The 23,970-nt window shown below is 43.1% G+C and overlaps 1 protein-coding gene across 12 annotated transcripts; it reads left to right on the top strand.

The window, feature by feature from the left end:
* Positions 1-319: 319 nt before the first annotated feature.
* Positions 320-23,970, top strand: LOC125763835 (calcium/calmodulin-dependent protein kinase type II alpha chain). Of its 12 annotated transcripts, none has more exons than XM_049427434.1 (3): positions 2,830-3,693; positions 5,238-5,542; positions 13,988-23,970. In XM_049427434.1, exon 3 carries the CDS (start codon positions 14,857-14,859, stop codon positions 16,327-16,329), a length of 1,473 nt encoding a protein of 490 aa, XP_049283391.1. In that variant the 5' UTR covers positions 2,830-3,693; positions 5,238-5,542; positions 13,988-14,856; the 3' UTR covers positions 16,330-23,970. The 12 variants fall into 12 exon arrangements, with proteins under 12 accessions (XP_049283383.1, XP_049283391.1, XP_049283412.1 ...); XM_049427455.1 differs by lacking the exon at positions 5,238-5,542 and adding an exon at positions 3,808-3,942; XM_049427444.1 differs by lacking the exon at positions 5,238-5,542 and adding an exon at positions 3,808-3,942 and having other exon boundaries at positions 2,830-3,717.

Here is a 23,970-nt window from a genome sequence, read left to right as displayed (position 1 = left end):
TCTTCTACGTAATAAACATATTCACTTAGCAAATAGACTTATAATTTGTAGTTAAATAGAGTTAGTTTTTTTTTTTTTTTTTTTTTTGCTCGGTTAGAACGGCCTGGCCGTATCAAGACTTATTTTACCACGTAGCAGGATAGTCAGTCCATGCTACGGGGAGACGGTCCGGATGGGATTTGAACCCGGTTACCCGGAATAGAGTTAGTTATCAAATAACAATTTTAATTTGATAGAGATAACGATTAATTTGATTCTATTAGTCCTGTTGACATGTATGTCTGTCAGCGGTGGATAAAATGTCAACGTCAAACGAACAGTAAAATAAATAACAAACCAAAATTAGGGCTGCTAATGAAGCTAGCATGCATATTCAATCCGAACACAAACAACCCAATTAATGGTAGTTGATGCGCGAAAATGATTTGTGGTGCTCAGTGGCTGTGATAGCAAAATACTGCCAATTTTCAGCTCCTAGAGCACAGGCACTACGGACAGAGATCGTACAGAATGAAAGCTTATCCGAGGCAACAGTAGCAGGAAGAACGACACCAGCACAATACGAGCCTCCTGCCAGGCAGGTTGTTTACGTTCTGCTGATGAGAATCTACGCGGTTTGATATCTCTAGTCAAAGACCCCCAGTGTGTAGTGATAAGGAACTTGTTAAGTTTTCTAGTGTTATCTATATTGTACCCATATTTGCGTGTGTGCGTTTATGTTTTGTGTGATCTCTCAAAACAGATGTTTTGCAAATGACTGCATTCGGATAAAGTGAATTAAAATGTTTGGTAAGTGCAATATGAGTATTCTACTACCTACTTTTTACGCCTATAACAGTTGCTATTAGTTTCACACTAAAAATTAGTAAAACATTTGTACATGCAATGCTGCATATCTTCGGTTAGGTTGCTATCAAACCGTAACAGGTTAAACGTAAATGATTTATAGCGCTATGAACTGGTGCCTCCTGCTGAATCCGGTCAGAGTATCGAATGGCAATAGTAGTCCAAACTATCGGTTTAATTATTTGCTTAATGCATTAATTATCTTCATCAGTCAAAATTAAGCTTGTTGTACATCTACGCATGTACTCGTAACTTAGTGCCGTTGCAAAATCAGATCGTTTAGCTTATTTCTCCTACCTCTGTAGGTCAATCCAACGCTAACATATTGTCTACGTTAAGACGCTTGGATCGCTGCATAGCCGCGTTAACAGGATTCTAAGTGCAAAGAGCTTTCACACTCAATTGTACGTAATATGTTGCAGGTATTTCTTTTTGGGTCGCACTAAGTAGTTAAAGGCCAATCAAGAAGTCATAGAAAAGCAGTTGTTAAGTCATCAACATGCTACATTGTTCGTAGCAAAAGGTCGTGCTAGCTTTTAACTCTGGTGTTGACCTTTGCATATGACGTTAGTGAAAAATATTGGAAGTTAGTGTTAGTTAGTGAAAAATAAATCAACCTTACAGTAAATTAACAACAAACATATTTTGTGTTCAACTATAGCACCGCTTTGATGTTCCGCTAGAATATAATTTGATGGACAAACGTTTCCAAAACAACCGTAAAAAGATTAGTCCACGCAATGTTTCTGATCTACTACCAACTTTTGCCCGAAAGCCTTTGATATCCATTGCTCGCAGCGCCATCTATCGCGTTTTGCGTGAATCCATACGAAGAATTTAACGGGAAACACTTAAGGCTTCTTCTAAGTATGTTTAAGCCCTTAACACCACAAAATTAGAGAGTGTTCCAAATCATTCAAACGGTCGATTAGATGCAGTTGTTGCATTCACGTCTCTTGCTTGCAAAGCACCAGGTGCAACAAATATTCGTGTTTTAGGAGTAAATGGATTATGCTACGTTATCTAGTTTTACTAAAACTGGGCGTGTGTATGTTCCTTGAAAATTGGTGAAACTGCTGGTACCCTTTGTTATTCTTTCGCCCTTGCATAAAGACCGGATCGACCAGGTTGATGCATATACGGTGGCTTTACTCTCGGCAAGCAAGGTTGGTCCGTAAGGCTGTGCTTTTAACGCACGCGCACGCTCTAATCTTCGGAAATGCACTCTTGTCGACTTTTCCTTTGAGCCGACCGACCTGAAATCCCAAGCCACCCTCTGCAAACGTGGTCGATGGTTGGAGAGGTTTCTGGTGCAGGGAAAGGTAGAACACCAGAACACAGGACTGCAGCACTTCCTCCCGAGACACTTTCAAATGTTGGACAATTTTGCGGCATTTCCGAGGAATCCCTCGAAGCAGTTCCATATATTGGAACTGGAATGTTTGGATGGGAAATTTTGAAGAGAAAACAGAAAGCGAAAAGCTGCGAACTAGTATGCGTATGTATGTGTGCGAGCGGGAGAAAAGTAAAAGAAAATCAACAAAGGTTTCGACTAGTGTATGTTGGCTCTGTCGGGAGAATACGACATGTCTTCTTTTAACGCAGTGGCATTTGTAGAAGCAATTGGTTAGCATTATGAACACATACTCACAATCCTACAAAGTACTTTTGCAAACAGGAAAGAGAAGGGAGAGAATAGGGGCAGAGAAGTACGCATTATTTGGACTTGCGCTTTGTCTGCGTTTGCTGTAAGACTAGAGGGACCAAAAGCGTTCTGATCGAAGCGCCAGATTGACCCCGAAGGACAACAACACAACCCGATTTCGTACATCTCGTTCCCTTTCCCGACTCTAAGCAGGGCACACACAATCAGAAGCTTCAGATGGGAATAGGATTGAGAGTGGATGCCCGGCTTAACGCATCATTTTAACATCGGTCGAAGGTCAGGTCGAGGTCTGGAAGAAGTGATATTTTTGATCGAAAAAATCATTTTACAAATCAATGCCGTGTGCAGGCATACCACATACTTCTAAGCTACCTTCTCTCATGTTCTCTCTCTCTTTCTCTATTTTGGATATTGAAATCAGTTGATTTTCACGTCCGCAAAGAGCAGATTATGGTACGGAAAATATTCTAAATGTCGGTGTCGCGTTAAAAGGAAACGAATTGTGAGAAACTCACGTTCCCATGTTCTATTTGATCTGTTTGCTGCGAACGAAGAGATCTGCATTAGGATGAGTAAAGTGAAGAAGAGAAAGTTATACAGAAAGAGAGAGAGAGAGAGAGGACGAGGGAAAGATAGCCGGAAAGAAAGAAAAAAGGGTGGCAAGTGGCCCATTATCGTTTACACGCAGCAGAAATATCCACACGGGTTTACTATCTGTTCGGTTGATCTCTCGTTTGCCACTTAGATGTCATTCTCTCGCATTTTCCATCTCTCCCGTACCATATCGAGCTGTCACTGATGAAGCTTTTCATCCGCTGGGAGTGTGCGGTTTGCTTGTGAAAAGCTAACCGCGCGCAACAGACTCTCCCCAGATTTGCTGCGTGGAAAATCCGCTCATAGAGAACAGCGCAGGAAAATTGAGAAAGTATAAAAGAGAGCGAGAGCGAGAGAGAGAGTGAGAAAAATCGAGATAGCGTAATAATGAAAACTATAGCGCTCGCGGAACGCTAGAAAGAGACAGCATGTAAAGGAAGGACCGAGTGGTAGCGTATCCGCGGCTAGGGCCGTTCGTCAGCTCGATTCCCTCTATCAGAGATACTCGGTCGGTGATAACTCCTTGTGTGCGCCCGTGAAAAAGGAACCAACCGCACGAACCGTACGCGGCTCGAAACCCCAAGTGTGTAGGTAGCTGGGTCAAACTAGCAGTAAGCAGCAGCAAAAGCATCATCATCATCTCATCATTCGTATCCAACAACATCCAACTGATTATCTGTGTTTCTTTGCGCCCGGAAAAGCAAACGCAGGACGGGCCCAGGTCGTGCCAGAGTGTGTCCAGTGGCAGTTACACCCACCGCAAGGCCTGTTACAGCGCGTTTGCTGCAGCAGGGTCCGGTGCTGCCCAAGTGCTGCATACACATACACTAGGAGAGGTGCGTTTCTGGGGTTTTTTTTTTTGGTTCTGTCCCCCTTTTATTTTCAAAAAGATTGAAAGAAGACTTGTCTCTTGGGGCAGGGGAAAAACCTGCGATTGTTTTTGCTTGTGAGAGTCGACTCCCCCCAGGGCACTGTTCCAGGTGTCCTATTCGAAGCGTAGAAGCAAGGCACACTTACACACGCAGACACAAATGCACGATGAGTGAGTAAAAGTGTTGGTAGCAGTATACGGAGTGCGTGCTGTGCTGTGCGTGTATCCTTTTGTGGACATCACTGCACCAAGGGGGCCTGGCATTGGAAGTAATGTCCCTGATAAGCCGTCCACCACAACCACTTTAAGCATGGTAGCACCTTCTCCAGCAGTATTACCATTCAAGAATATTGTGAAGGACATCCAATACATGCCAGAATTACTGAATTTGCTGAAGTCTTTTAAAGAATCCAGTTAAACAAAATAGTGCGCTCAGTAACAGATACATACAGAGACATACATTCCACCGACGGCGAAGATGATCGATAGTGGTGTAGCCTCCCTTAGCCTTAGTATCTCCAGTTGTCTTCGTTGTTGCCGCGGTTTGAGAGTTCCATATTGCTACCATTCTTCCAATCTTTCTGTCGGGGTGAAATTCTTCCTCACCTGACTGAAGGGATTCGAAAAAGTACCAACAGTATCTAGATCTGCACCAAATGCAACGGGGTCTACTTCGCTGGGTGTTAACGGAGGTGAGAAACGGAGTTATTTGGGGTGTCTGCTCTTGAGAGTTGGTGTTGCGACAGAGGGAAATTTTATTCAGCAATCAAGCGAATGGTGCAGACAGAGAGCAGGCAGTAGTACTGGTGAAGGGACGCTGAAAGGTATAGCAACCTCATATAAAAAGCACGCACAGGCACACACAGGAATGGGGGAGGGGGGCGAGAACTCCCGTCGATATTAGGCCGCGAAATACAATCCATCCACTTGGTGGACTCTTGGAGTCCCCGGAGTAGTTCACACACGTATCTGGCGAGCGCTTGTGTATACATCTCTGGTAGTAGCTATCGTCGAGAGCGAGAGCGAATGCCCGTGAGCAAACACGGAATAGCTGTTCCTTGTGTGTGTGTGTGTTTGCGTATGTGTGGCCACTAGAGGGCCTCCGAAAACAACGGGGGCAGTGCCGTGTTCAGAACCGTCTTGAAGTCATTGCAGTTTCGCTTGCACAGAACGCAACACAGTGGTTACGGGGTGACATACGGGACTCGGGACAGTAAAAATAGTCATTTTATACATATCCCGGGATATATCTACCTTTAGCCGTAGGTGTACCAATTTCTATCGGGTTACTTGCTGCATCGTAACCTTAGCCGCCCGTAAACTTCACACCCCGGGTTTCGTTCATAAAAGCCGTCGGACGGTTCGTTAACGAGGCATTGGTAGTGAAACTTCTGCTCCACCATCAACCTGATGCTGCCGCCGTACCGTGCGTGCGTGCGTGCACCTGTCATCCGCTCAATGGCCGCAAACAAGTCGCTGGTCGGCCACCTGATTGCTGCTTAGAACAGGCGGGACACTGCCGCACAAACAGCATGGCATCCTTCCACACTACGATGTGCTAGACCGTAAGTAACCCCGAAACCCGGGAAAGGAAGATGTGCGTCTTATGCAGTACCAGCTTGATGGGTTTTCCAACTTTTTCTCTATAAGCACAACGCATACAAGCAAAGTGTAGTTCCCTAATATAGCGTGAAGCGCCATATCTGTTGTGTGTCCCAAACTTTATCGGCTCCATAGTGGAAAGCGAAGGGGAGGAGGATTGGGAGAGGATGTATGTGCGTGCATGCGTGTGCGAGTGTTTGCATAGGACTTGGTCCTTGCAGCAGGACCGGGGGATTGTGAACAGTAGACTGCGCGTTTATAAATATCCAATATACTTCACGCTACCTCTTAGTTCCACGGTTGAAATATGGCTATTTATACAGTGAAACGCGTGCATAAATGCGCGCCTCTTCTCCACCCAGGTGCAGAAGCGTACTGGTATATGAGCAGCTGTGTGTGTATGTGTGTGTGTGTGAATGTTGTGTGTTGGTGGACATACGGCGATGTGCTGCAAGAGCAGTTGGAACAAAAAAAAACGGCTGTGAACAAAGGTGAACACACATGGCAGAGACGAGACGTCGTGCGCAGGGTGTCTCCCATCCAGGCACCCAGGCAACACACGGCCACATACGCATTTCTACTATCAAACCAAAAAATGCCTAAGATGCCGCCCGCAGGGTCGTTGAACATCCCCTGACATCGGCCCCTACACGATGCATTCCAGGCTGCATCCTTTTGGTCTGTTCCTGCAGGAGGCGGCAGTAGCGGTGCGTTGGGAATTTCGGCAGAACTGCGGAGAGCAAACCCTAATTACAAACCTAATTTCTTGCCCAAATCGTGCTTTATTTTTGAACGTATCGCATACCAACCCTCCCATGCACCCGTACGTGTATGTAGTACGTGCGGTGTTACGAGCAGTGCGCATCTTCCACGGGCATGCGCAACCGGAACGTGCAGCAGGCACGTCCCCGTCGCGTAGGTGAAAATTGCTACTACACTCTCCGCTGTTTTCTTATCTCTCGAGCACATTCTCGCTCTTTCTCTCTGTGGTTTCTGCTCTTCGTTCTCTCTTTGGTCTAGTTTCCATCTTTTGCCGGAGATTCCTCGACCTTACTAACTTTTCGAACGAACTTCGAAAAGAAGCAAGATCTACTAAATCCTGTATACACGCACACACAAACAGACTCATCCCTGTCACCTTCATTGTAAGCTCATGTAACTCTTCGAACCCAAATCCTCAAAATGCTCCATATCCCACGTCTAGTCGGGTTTACATCTTAGTTGGTTTTACATTTGACAAACACCCAAACACATACACATGTTGATGCGGAATCTAAGAAAATTCTTCCTCCTTGTACAACAAAAAATTATACCCATAAGAATATATATGTATATATTCATGTTATATACCTATATATATACATCTCCATATATCTATACACCTACCTATATATATACATGTATTTGTGAGTATGCTCTTTTTCGGTGTCTCCACGCATTCATCCCATTTAGTATTAGCCTTGGAGGTTTTGTACTTATCCTTCCCCAACGACACCACACTTCATAAAACCACGGTGTGGTCGACTCCCTAGACTCTGTTTGCAATAACCCTTTTCCTCTGTACATCTCGACACACTTCTGCTTGTGAAATTTGAATCTCGCTCCTTCTCTTTTTTCTATCTCTATCTCTCTCCTTCTCTTTTTTTATCTGCTATTGCTCCCTTTTTCTTAAGTGCATAAATATCGGGGAGCCTCCACCAGGGTCACATTTTGGGCTCAATTTGTTGGAATTACTGAGCGATTTACTTGATACAAGAACTTATCAAACATTGCAAGAATTTGTATAGACAATAGACGTGTAAAGTAGTCTGATGGTAATATTTTCAAGTCTGCTGTGATGTTTAATGTCACAGCAAGCATCTTCGGTACCTGGAACAATATCTCGCAGTAACGCACGGCTTAGCAACCAGCCTGTTGTGGGTTTACATGTGGTACCATTCTTCCAACAGCTCATCTATTGGAACATACGCACATAACATTAATTTTACGGGTAATGGCAAAACCTGACGGGAGCTGGCTAAAAAAACCAAGATATATCTAACGTCCGGAGTTACCCCGGCAACCTAGCATAGTTAGTACACTCGAAAACAACCGGAAAGATCAGCGGAAAATGTCCTGTACCCGGGCGTAACCATTCAATGGCACAAGATTAAAAAGTTGAGCATCATTTCAAGCATCCTTCATGGGTATGGGTGGAAATCTACCGTAGATCTAGGCGCACCAAACATGGACACTTTGGAACAGGAAAGCATTATAGCGTTAGTCTCGCTCCAAGTACCCATTTTGTGCTGCCTGTGTGAATATGTTTGAGTGTGTGTATGTGTGTGTGTGTGTGCTAGCATTTTTCTATTGTTACCCGGTCTGGCTAAGTGTTTCCTGGCTATGAACATCTATCCCTCTTTCACCGGGCCACCCTCCTCCCACCGGTTAATGTGTCTCCGGAATAGTAATGGTTTGCGAAAAGCGCATAAAAGTAGTACACGTCCGGTACTTTGTGTCAACTCCGTTAGTACCTTCTTACATCAACCGGGGGCAGCATCGTGCTAGTGAAGCCCTAGCACATTGGCAAGGGTAATGCAATATAGCAGCGTGGTTACTTATACCTATATTGGTTGCATTTGTGCGGCTGGTGCAGAGTTGACCTGATGCTTAATAGGGGTAGTCGAAGAGCCCTTGAGCGCCATCGCTTCGCTACCATTACTTTTATCGGTTTTTCGTGCAATGCTACTACTATAAGTACTGTGCGATGGATCAAGTGTCGCAGGAACCAGACTGGGTATATAAATCGATTCACAGAGCTCTCGTCGAGTTAGGAACCTATAACCCTTGGCAGTTTGGTCAGTTTTGATGGCCCATTATGCACTTTAGTGTATGTGTACCTGTGCGTGTTTCTACATGGTGTAGTAGAATGGAGAATGTGGACATGAAAAGCGATATAAGATAACCTTCGAAAAGTTACACACACCCATGCAGTACTACAAGAGGTTTAATCTAAAATGATGATTGTATAATTAATGATGCATGTGGTTACAGGAGGTAAGCCAATCTTGGGCTAAAGAATGCTACCTTTTTCGAACTAGGTTCGTTCCTTTATGTGTGGTTGTTTTTTTTTTCATTTTGCAACTGCCCAGGTCCGAAATGTCATGCCGAAATTCGTTACTTATGTATGATATCTAGTAGATCGATGAAAAGGCAAAAGGACACGGTAGTACCTTTGGTTCGGCACTGTGTTGCGTCCGTGTGTTTGTTTGTATCGACTTTCGGGACACACCTCCAAGAGGTTGGCGCTTGCTTGAGCAGCTGTCACTGAGCAGACAGTTGATTTAAGTGGCATACCCGGCTCCTAGTACATGTCCCATTCTCCACACACCCTTGCACGAGAATTGGTAAACTGGTGCTGTGGGTATCTCTCAGACAGCCCGCTTCCGATCCGATCAAACTTCCATGAATCTGGCAGGTCCGACAAGTGGTCTCCTCCCCCCACCCCCCGTCCCATTCTTGAGCGGAAGGTAAATCTTCCCTAAAATCTACAAATCTCTCTTACTCTTTCTCGCTTTCATTCGTTCTCGCTCGTTGTCTCTCTTTCTTGCTCTCGCTCCCTTTCTTTCCTTTCTCTCTATCGGTCGTGCTTTTGCAACTGTGCGGGATGCTGGTTGCGTTAGTGCAGGAGAGGATGTATGAAAAAGACACCTGTGTGATTTGCGCCGCTTTTGTCTGCTAGTAATCTTACTGCCAGCTATAGTGATAGGTGATGAGCGTCATTGGTACGTACGTTCAGGGACGTATCCGAAAAAAACCTCCGTACTTTCAATCGAAACGACGTGCATTATCTATTTGGTTAGTGCGGGTGTGAAAATCGTTTTACTCTGTCAAGCGATTTGATATCCCTAGTCGCTGTTGCATTGTTGTAAGTAGTCAGCAGTTGGAAGTTTTCATTTCCGGACAAGTGTGGCCGGATACCCGTATACAGACGGGGCTACTGTGCAGTGTTTGCCATGCGTTGTGTACCGTTCGATGAGGAATTCCCTTATAAGCTTGAGCAATCGAATCATTACCTATCCATCAGCGTTTGATAATGAGCAACTATAGTCTGCAGTATATGTAACATTGACAAAAAAGGATAGCTTCCTTTTCGAATATCTAGCAGCGTTTCGAACTCTTTTGCAGCGCTATTGTGAACTGACCGATTATAACTTGGTACGAAAAGGATGGAGTAGATTGGTGACACCGAAACAAAGAAAGGATGCTTGCAAGGTGGAACAAAATAGATGTGTGTGTGTATGTGTATGTCAATGTGTGTAGAGTGTATCAAATCCAATCGAGAAGCAGTCGCAGAAAATCGATGGAACCCAAAAAAGACAATATCGCCCAAGCGCATAGGTGCGTGCTGAATATCCATACGCGGCAACGGAGAGACGTTCGATATAAGACACACACGCACACGAAACTTCGCGTTTCCGTTTTTTTTGATTCGCAATCTTCGAATCATGATCATGACAAATTTCCATCTGATTGAGATAAAATGAAACTGACAGTTCGGAATGGGGCCATAAGTTGGGTACCGACAATTCCACTCATTCCGTACGGGTCGGTTGTGTTGATAGTTGACCGTTTGCTGTTCGCAAATTGCGCCGCGCCCGCACATTCTCTCACTCTCTTTCTCTAATATGCTGTTCCGCCATATATACCTTGTTTCGCCAGGGTTGTAGCACTCGTTCGCTCGTTTAAATGTACGGTACGAAATCCAATCGAGCGGTGATATGGACACGATAGACCGGGATTAAAGCGCCGCTGGTGATATGTGTGTGTGTGTGTGTGTGGGTGTGTGTCCCAGGGAGACACGGTCATCTACTCTCAATAATATATTGCCAATGATGATGTTGATTTGCCTATCAATATCTTGTTTGCTCTTTTCTTCTATTGTTCCATCCCAGTTCGGTGTCCTCTCGCCTCTCTCTCTCTCTCTATCACTCTCTTTCTTTCTATATATCTTGCTCGCACGCGCATATTAGCGGACATGAACGAGAATATGGTATCTCCGATCGAAGAAGGTGTAATCCGTTGCGTCTCCCTTCGTCGCTCCACCGTCCCGTCCCGTAAATTCTCTCTTTCCCTCTGCACTCCTCCTCGACGGGGAGAGCCGCGAGGGCTCTCGAGAGCTGTGGCATCAAAGGGGGGAGGCCAGAATACGCATGAGCAATACGGTTGTATAAGTAAGAGGTGAGCTGTTTTGCGTACGATTGTAGGTCTGTATGTGTGTGTGTGTACGTGTAAGTGCGCGCGCGCGAGCGTGTGTGTGTGTGTACCGTTTTTTTTAAATCTGTGCCGTTTCTTCAGTATTTTGTGTAAATGGCTCCACTTAACAAAAACAAAACCAAGAAAAAAAACAAATTTGAAATAAAATTGCAGAATCCAAAAAAGAATGGATAAGCATAAGTGTGGGTGATTTCTCTGCATCACACACTCCCATCTCCAACCGTGTGTACCGCCAAGCGGTGTTGTGGTGGCGGAAAAAAGGTTTCGAAAAAGGTTTTTGTGCCGGCTGAGCAAAAGTATAAAAATACATCCAGAGTGCGCTTTTCGGCCGCTAAATTTACGGTGTCTCTAAGAAATACGGTGCGAAAAGGTACCGATTTTTAGTTTTCCGCCCTGTTTCGTTTTTCAGCTGCTGCTGCATGTGATGTTGTTTTTATTTCTTTCTTTCTTCGCTAAACCCTCGCGCACCCTTTTCGGAAGATGCGAGATGGTTTGGCGCGTGTGCGTCGAGTTGTTTGGCAGGGTGTTTGCTTTTTGGCTAGTTTGTTCCTATTTCCTGTACGCGGTCACGATAATTTCGTCGCCCGTCGCCCGTCTTCCTCCGTTCGATTCACAGAAAGGGTGTCCCGGGGACTGGATGGAAAAACCGAATCACTTTTCTCTCTCTCTCTCCCTCTCTCTCTCTCGATTTCCTTTCGCTCGCTGCGTTTTGTTTCCCCACAGTCAACCATAAATGCTGCACGTATTGAAGGTTCGTGCTCACGATTCAACAATCCCAATTCACCCCTCTCCTTAATGCTCCATCTCTACCATCCCCTTTTGCTTCCCCCTCTCATGCCATTGGGGAGGAAGATTGCCGCGTGTGTACCATCGCCCCCCCCCCCCCCATTCGCAAATGCTCCCCTATCTCTGTGTGCACTTCGTTCTGACTGTTCTGTTCCCAACTGTCACCGCTCCGTCACCTTCAACGGACATCTTGTTTTCCCTGCTAGCTTTGTGCGTTGTGTTAGTGTGTGTGTGTGCGTGTTTTTTCTTTCTTCTGAAAAAGGCATCTCGTGTCTGCAACGGATTGGTATTGATTGATTGCTGAGTACCGCTGATTGTTTTGTAAGATCCCTCTCCAATCCTCTCCGCGTTGCCCTACCAATATATACCACTCGCTCGACTACTAGTACACAACACGTTATGGCGGGCCGATATGAGAAAGTAATCGAATTTCGTATTCCGGCAAAAACCTCAATACACCTCCATGCAGGTGTTGGTGTGTGTGTGTGTTTGCATCGGTATTGGGTGAATAATTTAATAAAGCTAGCGAAACTTACCCCCCCTTAAGCCACCATACACGCACACTACATACATGCACAAACACAAAGCACAGCCGTGCAGCAATTGATCGTCCTTTGGATTTAAAGGTAGAACCAACAGAGGAATGTACGCTCGGTACGAGTAAGCGCTTATCCAGCCGCTTAGAAGCTTACCATATGGTCATTGGTTGGGATCCCAACTGTCTCCTTTGCTCCATTGTCCATTTTTCCATCCCTCGTTCGTTGTTGACGATGCATTTCTGTGGTTGACGTGTGACGGCTCTCCTTACCGCCCGCTAACTTCCACTTGCATAAGTACAGCGAATGGTGGGACTGCGTGGGACGGTTTGACGACCATAATTTCTTCGTCCTTTCGGTGAAGGTTTTGCAAGCGTCTAACGTCGATTTGAGCTACAAACGTACGTCATTTGGACAGGCAACCGAAGTAGAGTGCCTGTCAGCCTACTGCGTGCACACAGGGTCGGGTTTGTTGGTTTGTTCACCGTGATTAGGGTGAGATTTGTATTGCTCCTTCCTTATCCTGAGCTTCTGGCCATATAAAGGCCGATCGAACGCGCTGGCAAAACAGGCACTAAATTATTATGAATGTGTCATTTATATTGGAAATGTTTCATATGGAATCGATTGCTGGCAATTGGGTGGTGCACTCTCGTAAATGGGCTTTTTCTTTTTTTTCTTCTTCTTTGAATGTATCTCGGTGATAGTATCAGCACGATAATGAATGACTCCGGCTGGCTATAATCTGATAATCAATAAAATAGTCCCCTCTTCTTTATGGATTGAATGTTTTTAAATACGTTTTACAAGAAACATTCTAGTGGAATCGCGAAGCAGATAGAATTAAACAAATAAACAAAAGCTTAAGGTGAAATATACACTTAACATTTTGAAAAGAATAACTTTTTGGAATTTTTAAACAAAAAACTTGTCCGTATTGGATGTTGGCTCTTAATGGTTTTAATTCTCGTCTACTTCATTTGTTGATCTTAATCCAATAGCGAGAAAAAGCCTAGTTTGCATACGCACGTCTATGTATTTCTTATCGGCGCAAATGTTCCGTTCCAGAATAATCAATTACTTCATCACTTACTGGAATTCATATTTGCCGTACACGTTATGGATGGTGCAGTACAAAAAATAAACCATTTGTTTAAAGTATTCGAATAAGATTCGGTGCCGGATTCGTGTCGTATGAAAACCACCAGGCGCCTCCTCCACTCAACCACCAGGCGCCTCCTCCACTGAACCACCAGGCGCCTCCACTTCTTCTGAGCGTAACGTTCTGTCCATACCTGGCGCCTCCATTAGCGTTATCAAACAAAATAACATTAACCATTTTAGTATTTTTTTAACTTGTTTGTTATTTTTAATTTGATATGGAATAAATACTTACCAGTTTTTGTTTTGTACATAGTGAAATGAATTTACGTATACATGTATGGAAAAATTATAATGCAATGCAATTGTGTACACATTGTGTCGCTACACTGCAGCTGTTACAGCTGCATTTTAGCCACATCGTATTATAGTTAAATATCAGTAGCAAGTGCGGGCATTGGATATGTGTGTTTAAAACGTTTGGCTAGACTCGCAAAATATCTCTCCAAACCTTCCACAAATGTTAAGATGTAAAGCTTCTTCGTATGTGTGATAACTCGTACCGTTTACTGTTCTTGTGGTCGTCACAGATTTTATATGGATAGATCAGTTTCGTTTGCTGTTTTGGTAGATTGACGTTTACTAAATGTGCTTAAAAAAAGAGTAAATAAATAAACTATCCTAATCGTCGCACACACAACCAATATCTGGTCCCTTCTTCTATTGCAGCGTACCCAGTGTGAGCGGATTTAAGGAACACACCCTCTGTCAGGTAAACGCGAAACCCCACCCCCTCCCATTCCGGACACGGCAGTGCATTTGTGCCATCTAGCCGAGGTTGGCAGCAGCAAAACCTGCAAAAAAAAGGTACCCAGGTTACAGACACACTATCATGTTTGGCATGGTGCTACAGCAGCAGAAACGTTCAGCATCCACGATCGGACGACAACTCACGATTCAGCAATCGTACTATCACGCCAAAGCGAGCGACTAAGCTAGTGGTGGCAGGCGTCAACAGCAACCAAGCAATCAATCAACGGGAAAAGTTCAACCAGTGAGCGAATTAACGCGATCAGAGCGGCCGGGCCACATACATTGCTTCCAGCCGCCCGCGCGATAGAGAGAGAGAGAGAGAGAGAGAGAGAGAGAGCGAACGAGTGAAAGAATAGATAGTCTGCGAAGAGAGTGAGAGAGATATACATAAAAAAAATATAAATAGAGTGAGGAAAAATCGTTTATCGTGGTTGAGGCGGTAATAACGGTGCTACAGTGAAGCCTTACGTTCTTACAAACGCCCACCTGCTGTGCTAAGACGGTGCTAAAGCTACAAGCCCCAGCAACGGTGCAGCGTTACTTGTGTGTGAAGTGATTATTTGTGAGGAACACTAAGCACCGCCAGAGTGTCATATATTGTTCCAGAAGGCGGTTTTTTTTTCATCCCGCAACGGTCCTACTGTCCTACCACTACTACTACTTCGGCAAAAGGTGCGCTTGAGTGTTTCGTCCAAAAAAACCCACACAACACCCGTCCCCAAACCATCATCAACGCCGTTAACACCGTAACACGCGCACCAACCCAAGTGATCCAAAAAAAAAAAATGGCGGCCCAGCCAGCGTGTACGCGCTTTTCCGACAACTACGAACTGAAGGAGGAGCTCGGCAAGGGTGCATTTTCGATCGTGAAGCGATGCGTGCAGAAGTCGACCGGGTTCGAGTTTGCGGCGAAGATCATCAACACGAAGAAGCTGACGTCGCGCGACTTCCAGAAGCTCGAGCGTGAGGCGCGAATATGCAGAAAGCTACAGCATCCGAACATTGTCCGGCTGCACGACAGCATCCAGGAGGAGAACTTCCACTACCTAGTGTTCGATCTCGTAACCGGGGGCGAGCTGTTCGAGGACATTGTTGCGCGCGAGTTCTATTCGGAGGCGGACGCGTCGCACTGCATACAGCAGATCCTGGAATCGGTGAACCACTGCCATCAGAACGGTGTCGTCCATCGGGACCTGAAGCCGGAAAATTTGCTGCTGGCAAGCAAGGCGAAGGGTGCGGCAGTGAAGCTGGCAGACTTCGGGCTGGCAATAGAGGTGCAGGGCGATCAGCAGGCGTGGTTTGGGTTCGCCGGTACGCCCGGCTATCTGTCGCCGGAGGTGCTGAAGAAGGAACCGTACGGGAAGGCGGTCGATATCTGGGCGTGCGGCGTCATACTGTACATCCTGCTCGTCGGTTACCCGCCGTTCTGGGACGAGGATCAGCACCGGTTATACGTGCAGATAAAGGCGGGCACGTACGACTACCCGTCGCCGGAATGGGATACGGTGACGCCGGAGGCGAAAAGCCTGATCAACCAGATGTTAACAGTGAACCCGTACAAGCGCATCTCGGCTGCGGACGCCCTGAAGCATCCGTGGATCTGCCAGCGCGAGCGCGTTGCATCGGTCGTCCACCGGCAGGAGACGGTCGACTGCTTGAAGAAGTTCAATGCGCGCCGCAAGCTGAAGGGTGCCATCCTCACGACCATGCTCGCGACGCGCAACTTCTCCAGCAAGAGCATGATCGCAAAGAAGGGCGACGGTTCGCAGGTGAAGGAGTCGACCGATTCGTCCAGCACCACTGTCGAGGACGATGATTGCAAGGCGCGCCGGCAGGAAATCATCAAGATTACCGAGCAGCTGATCGAAGCAATAAACAACGGTGACTACGAAACGTACACGAAGATCTGCGATCCGCATCTGACCTCGTTCGAGCCGGAAGCGCTCGGCAACCTGATCGAGGGTATGGACTTCCACAAGTTCAACTTCGACAATGTGCTCGGCAAGAGCAACAAGGCGATCAACACCACCATACTGAACCCGCACGTGCACATCTTCGGCGAGGACACGGCGTGCATCGCGTACGTCCGTTTGACGCAGTACATCGACAAGCAGGGCCACCCGCACACGGTCCAGACCGAGGAGACGAGGGTGTGGCATAAAAAGGACAACAAGTGGCAAAACGTACACTTTCACGGTAGCCGCAACGGAAGCTTTAGCAACACCGCGACGCAATACGACTTTGTCAATCACAAGTAGATTGACCAGTAGGATGTGGTACGAGTAGAGAAACGGTACGGGCAAGGATGTGGAACAGCAGCAGCCAACAGCAACAGTTACTGCTACACATTACTATTACTACTACTACTACTACTACTACAACTACTACTGATACTACTGCTACTACTACTACTACTGATACTATTACTACTACTACTACAACCAACACTTTTTCGCTTGTAAGATGAAGCAATCCACGACGACGACGCCGAAGCAGAGATGAGATTAGTTTGGATGGACATATACGGAAATACGGAAGGAGTTTAGCATATAAAGATAAAGAAGAAGAAGAAGATAATGATGAAGAAAAGTCGCAAAATCGCATATTTATTGGGAAACTTCAAATTTCTGCCTCATACTTTTTCTCCCGTATTTTGGTGCACCACACATGTTGATAATTGTAAAAGAAAGATGGCAAAACTTTAATGAGAAAAAAAAAACAAAAATATTCACAAAAACCAACACATACATACACAAACGAGATAAGGGAAAGGAAGAAGAAAACAAAAACAATCACACTCACCCATTGACAAATTTCACAAAAGAAGAAGAGGAGGAAAAAGGAAAATGGAAAAAAAATCACTTTTGCAAACACTTCACCTCTTGGCGGGGAATTCGATTTCTTCCCCCCCATCCCTTACTCTTCCCCGTTCCGATTCTCATCACCCCCAACTTACCGTTGTCTTTTTACCGTTTACCATTCGTGTCGACATACACGGACGCAACACACATTCGCACCTGCATGTTAGATTGGAAAACAAAATGACACAAACCAAATGTTTAAAAACCCGTTGAGCACAAGCGACCTAAGAAAAACAACACTCACATGTGTGTATGTGTGAATGGTGTGCATGCGTGCATTTATGTATGTGTGTATTTTTCTTTTGTCATTGACTTTATGGCAGACACAAAATTGACTAAAAAGAAGGGGGGGAAAACCAAAATGAAGCCAAAAGTTAATCGTGTACTACACTCCTACATCTTCACCTGTATGCCATCCTCGATCTTATGGTGAAGAGAATAAAATTTAGAACATATACACCTTTACATAAACACACATACACACACACCCATCATTGTCATTCAAAAACATAAAACAAACCTGTATATGGAAAGCAAACGAGACAAAAGTAGTACGGTGGGGTGTGGATAAAGGGAGGACAAAGGGGGTAGGGGGAGGGTGATAAGGATAGGTGGAGGAAGGAATGGGAGAGGCAAGAAGTACTAAACAAACATACAAACAATTGTAGCACGCCGTAAAACTCTTAAATCCAATGTTTTAAACCGCGAACATGTTGAGGAAGTTTACTTATTCGATTTAATCGGTTTTACTCACAGAAAGGGCGCGGTCAGAACAGAAAATAATAGAAAAGAAGGTAAATGAAACAAAAAAAAAAGAAGATTTTTGGCACATTTGAACGATTGTAGGATTGTATGGCGAAAAACAGGATGCAAAGGAAGAAAAATAGCATGAATGAAAAATTCGAACAGCACACGTGAACACCGAGACGAATATTTTTCTGGCAGTGGGACCACTGTAACACTCCTGCCAGTTTTGCCACGTGTATGTATCTGCGCACGTGTTTATGTGTGTGAGTGCGTGTATGTGTGTGGATCATCAAGAGCCAAGGTATAGTTAAAGAAGAAACAAGGTTAGCATGTAGAACAAATGCTAGTGCAAACCACAACACACTGTACTTGTGCAAGACGATAACACACCGGGCATCGTTTTATCAACCCCTAATCCATAACCTCCCCCAACCTCATCGCTTGTACTTAGCTGTAGGGTTGCAAATTACAGCAGAAAAAAAAACAAACAAAGCAAAAATCCACACGATCAATCGGCATCGATCCATTCAATGCGAGAATCCTATTGTTTGCCCTTACGTAACTGAGCACACGCAATGTACAACGCGCGTTCCCTCCATAATTTATGTCTTTTGTTGTTTTTTCTTTGTGTATGTTGTTGCCCTTTTTTGTTGTTGTACCGCTGGATGCCGGAATAGTAAAGTAGGAATGGGAAGAAGTTATGAGTAGCTCTGCTCTGGCTCTGCTTATTGTTTGCAGGGTAGGCTTAATTTCAAACTGCTCAATTTGAGGCGCATCCATCCTACAACATTTACGTCCGCAACCGTAAGCAAGTGTTGTGGCGAAAATGGGGTGAAATAAGTCAAGAACAAAGTAATTAACGAGCAAAAACCAACACAGAGACACACAAATAAAACACGCAAACTGATAAGCAAATCAACAACAAACATTCAAAACAGAACAAGTAGGTCAAATTGTTGGAAAAGCAGGGCTTCTCCATTTGATTACGAAGAAAATAAAAGGAAGGAACAGAAAGAGATAGAGTGAAAGAGAACATCAGTGAAACAGGAGTAACGCCTGCTAAACCAATCGGGAATACTTTGCATTTTAAACTTATCTTACCAGCCGGTATTCGCTAGGTGGAAGAGAAAACAGAAAAGTTCGCATGATGCATTTTTTATGTCCGTATGTATGTGTCTGCTACAGGAAATTGTGTGGTTCGCTATTGGCTTGTAGCACGCCAACACGCATGGAAACAAATGGCGGGTAAACCACACTAACACGACTCAACAACGTCATGATATTATTGAAGAAACAACCACACACACACACACTCGTATAAACGAACTTTTTATTTGGTTCTCAGTCGAGATTAGAACACAGATCGAGTGTGTTTGTTATGGTCGTGGTTTACCGACTTTACTATTTGACCTGATTCAAAGGCAGAAGGCTTGATCTGGGCTTAAAGGGGAGGCAAGAGCAGGCAGACTCTCAACTAGTATAATAGTATAAACTTTGTTTTTGTTTTGGTTAAAAAATGGTTTTTGTTCAACGCATCATTTTTTCTGAGTGATTCGGCAAGTAGATGAGCTGGATGAAAAAGAAATTTAGGGGAAGGTTGGGGAAGGATCCGATGTAGATAGACTGTATTTCATACAGGAAAAGAAGGGAGAAAGGAATGGTGTGTCGATTTTGGTGTGTCTGGTTGTTAGTGCACGTGTTCGTGTATGCGTGTGTGTGTGTGTGTGTTTGCGTGTAGGTGAAAGCATTTAATATCGAACTGGTCTTTTACCGTAGTTTGTATTTTAAACAACAACATGAAACAGAAAACGAGAGAAACAAACTTTTCCACCTATAGTGTGGGTTAGAGAGGAGAAGCATTTTAAACAATTGCAAACCCTAAATAAGGGCACTGATTTCGTTTGGTGTGAACTCATTTGCCTTCACGAAGTGAATGATAACAAATTTTGTGGTAACGGCAGAGTTACATCCCATTATCAACATCCACTCCGCAACATAAGTACAAACACACTCACACACATACACGCGAAACGTAGATGAAAGCCAATCGGGTAAGAGGTGAAAAAATGTTCAGGGTTGTAGTTGAAAGGACCTGTCCTGAAAGTGACAGATAAAGTAGACGTCATATTGTAACACATATACACACACACATAAACACAGTTGCGGAAAGGCTCAATTGCGTATCATATTCAACATACATGGAATAGGTAATGGAATGATACACAAAACAAGAAGAAGAGGGCAAACAAGAAGTGAAAGGAAACAAGAACCCATCATATTATAGAGCTAGATGGCAGAAAACCGAAAGAAAAGAGGGAAAAGATAGTAGTAATTTAATATAATATTTAACTAAACAAGTCGGAACACGAAAACGAAATCAGAACGAGTAAATGAGAGATGGAAAGGAAACATAAATAAAATAATATTGAACCGATGAATCTACCACAACAACAAACAAAAAACAAAAGAGTAATAAAAAAACGAAACAAAGAAAACAAACCCTTCCCCTTCCCCCTCTACATACACACACACACAATATAGGAGCGACAAGAAGTTTTAACAGATTTGGCAATAGTGCAAACCCGTCAACGATAAAAGAGTTAAAAGAATTACTAAAACAACACACAAATACAACAGGTAGAGAAAAACAGAACATCAAAAAGAATATGAAACGAAAAATCGCAAAAACAAGCACACACTTGTAATGGGTAACATATGCAAGCAAAAGCAGCAAAGAAAATAGAAAATTAAACAAACACAACAATGGAGGAAGGGGATACACAGGTGGAACTGAGGGAATGGCAAAAATAGTGAACGTTCCGCAGCCCTCCTGTGCACACTAAGGATTTTCATTTGTTTATTTTGTGTTGTTATTTTTCTTTTCGCAGTTCCATATTTCGAATGACAATCAGCCCGACAATTTGGTTCCGTTTTACGTGTGTATTGGTAGTAGTAGTTTCTTTGAACTTCGATTTTGCATTTTCCACTTAATATCTTGTGGGTATTGTTTATATTTGTTCACTGTTTGTTTTATTTTCTTTTGTTTTGCGTTTTCTTTTTTAATTTTGTTTACTTTGATTGATTGTTTATCTTTATTATTTATGTCGTGTTTTCAACATATGTTGATTTAGTTTCGCCAACTGTTTCTACCGCAATGAGAAGCAGAATTTGTGTTTTGCTTTGAATTGGAAAAGTGATTATGTTTACTAGAAGAAAGCCGCTGAAGGTGGGTGCGATGTAAGGAATGCTAGATTATATCGTTTGCTAGCGTTTTTGTGTTCTTTGTTTAAGTTTTGTTTCCTTACTGTGATTCTGGCTGTTTACAGTGCGCGGATAAGATGTTATAAAAAAGAATGTGTTCGATTTGGAAACCGATTGTACGATCGTCTGTGTGAGTGTGTACGCGTGTGGGTGTTAGTGTGGATGTTTGAGCGAGTGGATGGTTGTAAATTTTTGGTTTTAATTGTATCGATTTACTTATACTGTTGCGTCAGGTTCATTGCGCTGTGGATATACTAGACGTAAACTAAAGCCGAACAAACTAGGAAAGCGAGAGGGAAGTAAATGGAAAAAGAAAAGTTGTAAACCAAGCCGAAACAATATGAAAGACAACTAAATACATAAAAACGCAGCAATATGGATTAAGTGTAACAACTAAACTAACACCATCTTCTAGTCGTTGTCGTATTCTAATGCAATGCAAAGAGAGTAACAGAGTGAAACAAGCAAGGAAACAAACGAAAAACAGCAAACGATTAAAGTTAAAGTAACAAAAATGGAGCAACAAAAAAAACCATAACACAGCAAAAGGTAAAAAAACATTCTCTTTCACACATATACACGCCCGCGCACCACGTGCAAGCTATAGATCGAAAACGCTGCTAGGCTAATTGGCATACGCAAATATACATATTTACACATATGTATAGAATACACACGTACACAAAAGAAACACAAACTAACAAAACAAAAAAAAACATTTGAAAGAGAATCTCAATGCGGATCCCCGAATATTAAACAAAAGTAGAAAGAGAGAAAGCGAAAACACAGAAAAACAATGAAATGTAAATCTTGCAAGATAAATTTGTAGTTTAAAGCAATGGCACGCCAAACAGCAAGCCAAACATAGGGAAGCAGTTCTCTTCTCATTTTTCTTTCTTTCTTTCGTTCTCTTTTTCTCTCTTTCTCTCTCCCTCTCTCTCTCTCTCTGATTATCCCGTATTCTTTTTTGCTTAGCCGAAAATTACTTATAATTATGCTACCTTCTCAGACAGGTACGCATACTCTTCGTTACACCCACACGCGTGCAACAATGTTGCGTGTTTGTGAAGGGAAATGTGTGGTTTGACATTGCTAATGATGGACAGGAGACAGAGGTGAAGCTTTGCATTTGCAGTTTTGCATCGCACACTGCACTTTTTTAACTTGACGGTGAAGTATTCGTGTATTTGGGGCACAGTGTTGTTAGTGGCAGAAACAAATATTGAAATGTTAATTAAAGTACACTTAAAAGAAAACAACTTTACCTATACGTGAAAGACAAAAAGGAAATTTACACGAAATTTAGAGAGAAATTGAGAGAGAGAGAAAGAGAGAAAGAATATGCAAGAAGAAGAAATAAGTAGAGAAACGAAGAAAGAAACAAGAGAACAAACAAAATCGGAACACTAGAATTGGTAACACGGTACTGAAATTACAAACCGACACGAATGTATGTACAAACATATGTATGTACGTCCTTGCATGCATGTATATATGTATGTATGTATGTATAGTGTCGCGTCAGCTGTACTGTATTTAATGGATGTATCGTATTTTATTGGTTCGTTTCCAAACTCTTTTTTCATTCTCTTTTGGAGTCTAAAAAATGGAGGAAACTAAGGAAACAAAACAAAACAAAACAAACAAACAAACAAAAAAATGGAAGGGAAGAAAACTGATAAACAAAGCAAGCATGTTTAGAAACATTAGATAGAAACATAGAATTATTTGTATCTCATCCCCTTCTCCCATTTTCCCCTTGTGAAATTGTGCAACATTTCTCTCTCTCTCTTTCTTCATGACGTACGGCGCGTGCGAAACGTATAGTGTATGCTCTCACTCCCTCCCCCCATTAGAAAGAGATGTAAGAAAGCAAATTTAAAGAAATGCAAAGTAAGAAACAAAAGCAACAAAAAAAAACTAACAAACGAACATATATTCACGAAGAACTACGTTTTTTCATTCGTCTCTTCTTTCTTGCGATGTTGCGATCCAAGCTAGAAATGGAAACTAAGTAACAAATAAATGGAACAAATAGAAAGAGAAGATAACAAAGGATGAAACAAGATTAGTAGAAGAACAAGCAGCAACAGCAGCAAACACATTTACACACAGAGACAAACAAACCAACCACAAAACACGTACACAGAAGACACATTAGCCAGTAAACCCAAAACAAAAAGAAACTTTGCTGCACCACGTACTCGTAATTTACGAACAGAAATAATCGAAAACGAAGCGTTTACGAGGGAGAACAAATACACACATACACGCGTAAGTAAAGTGCAAGAAGATAAGATTACCAAAAAATAATTTTAAGTATTTAAGGGCTAAAGGAAAAGAAAAAAAAACAAAACACACAAGTAACAAGTAAAATAAACGGTACGAATGAAACCCGATAGATTGCAAGCCATAATTACCGCATAATAAAATGCATAATAGCGCAAAACAACTGAAAACACACAGAGGAAAACCACAAAACACACCCATGCAAATATGATAGGTGAAAGAGAGCAGAAATGACATTTACGTAGAACAGCAAACGAAACAGATAGTGTATGTGTGCGTGCTAGGTTCTGTGCCCGCTCGCACCAGTCAGGAATGGGAAAGAGAGAGAAAAAAAAACAAAGAGACGAGAGAGAACGAGAGGAAAGATGTGTGGAGGGTGGCGATAATAAGAACTGGGAGCGGCGATGTAGGGAGAAGCAGCAGTAAAGAAATGACTTCGAATAATTGCGATGATAGTTACGAGAAACAAAAACAAGAAAAGAAAAAAACGATAAAGAGAAAACAAAACAAGAAAAAAAATATTTAAAAAAAAACAACAAAAGTACGCCTATCGTAGATTTGTGCTAACTACAAGTATATAAATCACTAAAACATTAGGCAGCGAAACTAATATTTCCAAGAGGTAAATCTTAAAAAAAATTAATTTAACTAAGGCAACACGTCATAACAGATTATGCCACTAATCGTTTGTTATTATGTTTGTTACTGGGGTAAAATATAATCAATCACATCCTTCGACTA

Source organism: Anopheles funestus, chromosome X (genome assembly GCF_943734845.2).
Source record: "Anopheles funestus chromosome X, idAnoFuneDA-416_04, whole genome shotgun sequence".
Lineage (NCBI taxonomy): Eukaryota > Metazoa > Arthropoda > Insecta > Diptera > Culicidae > Anopheles > Anopheles funestus.
The sequence above is the reverse complement of the archived record's forward strand: the minus strand, read 5'-3'. Positions and strand labels throughout refer to the sequence as shown.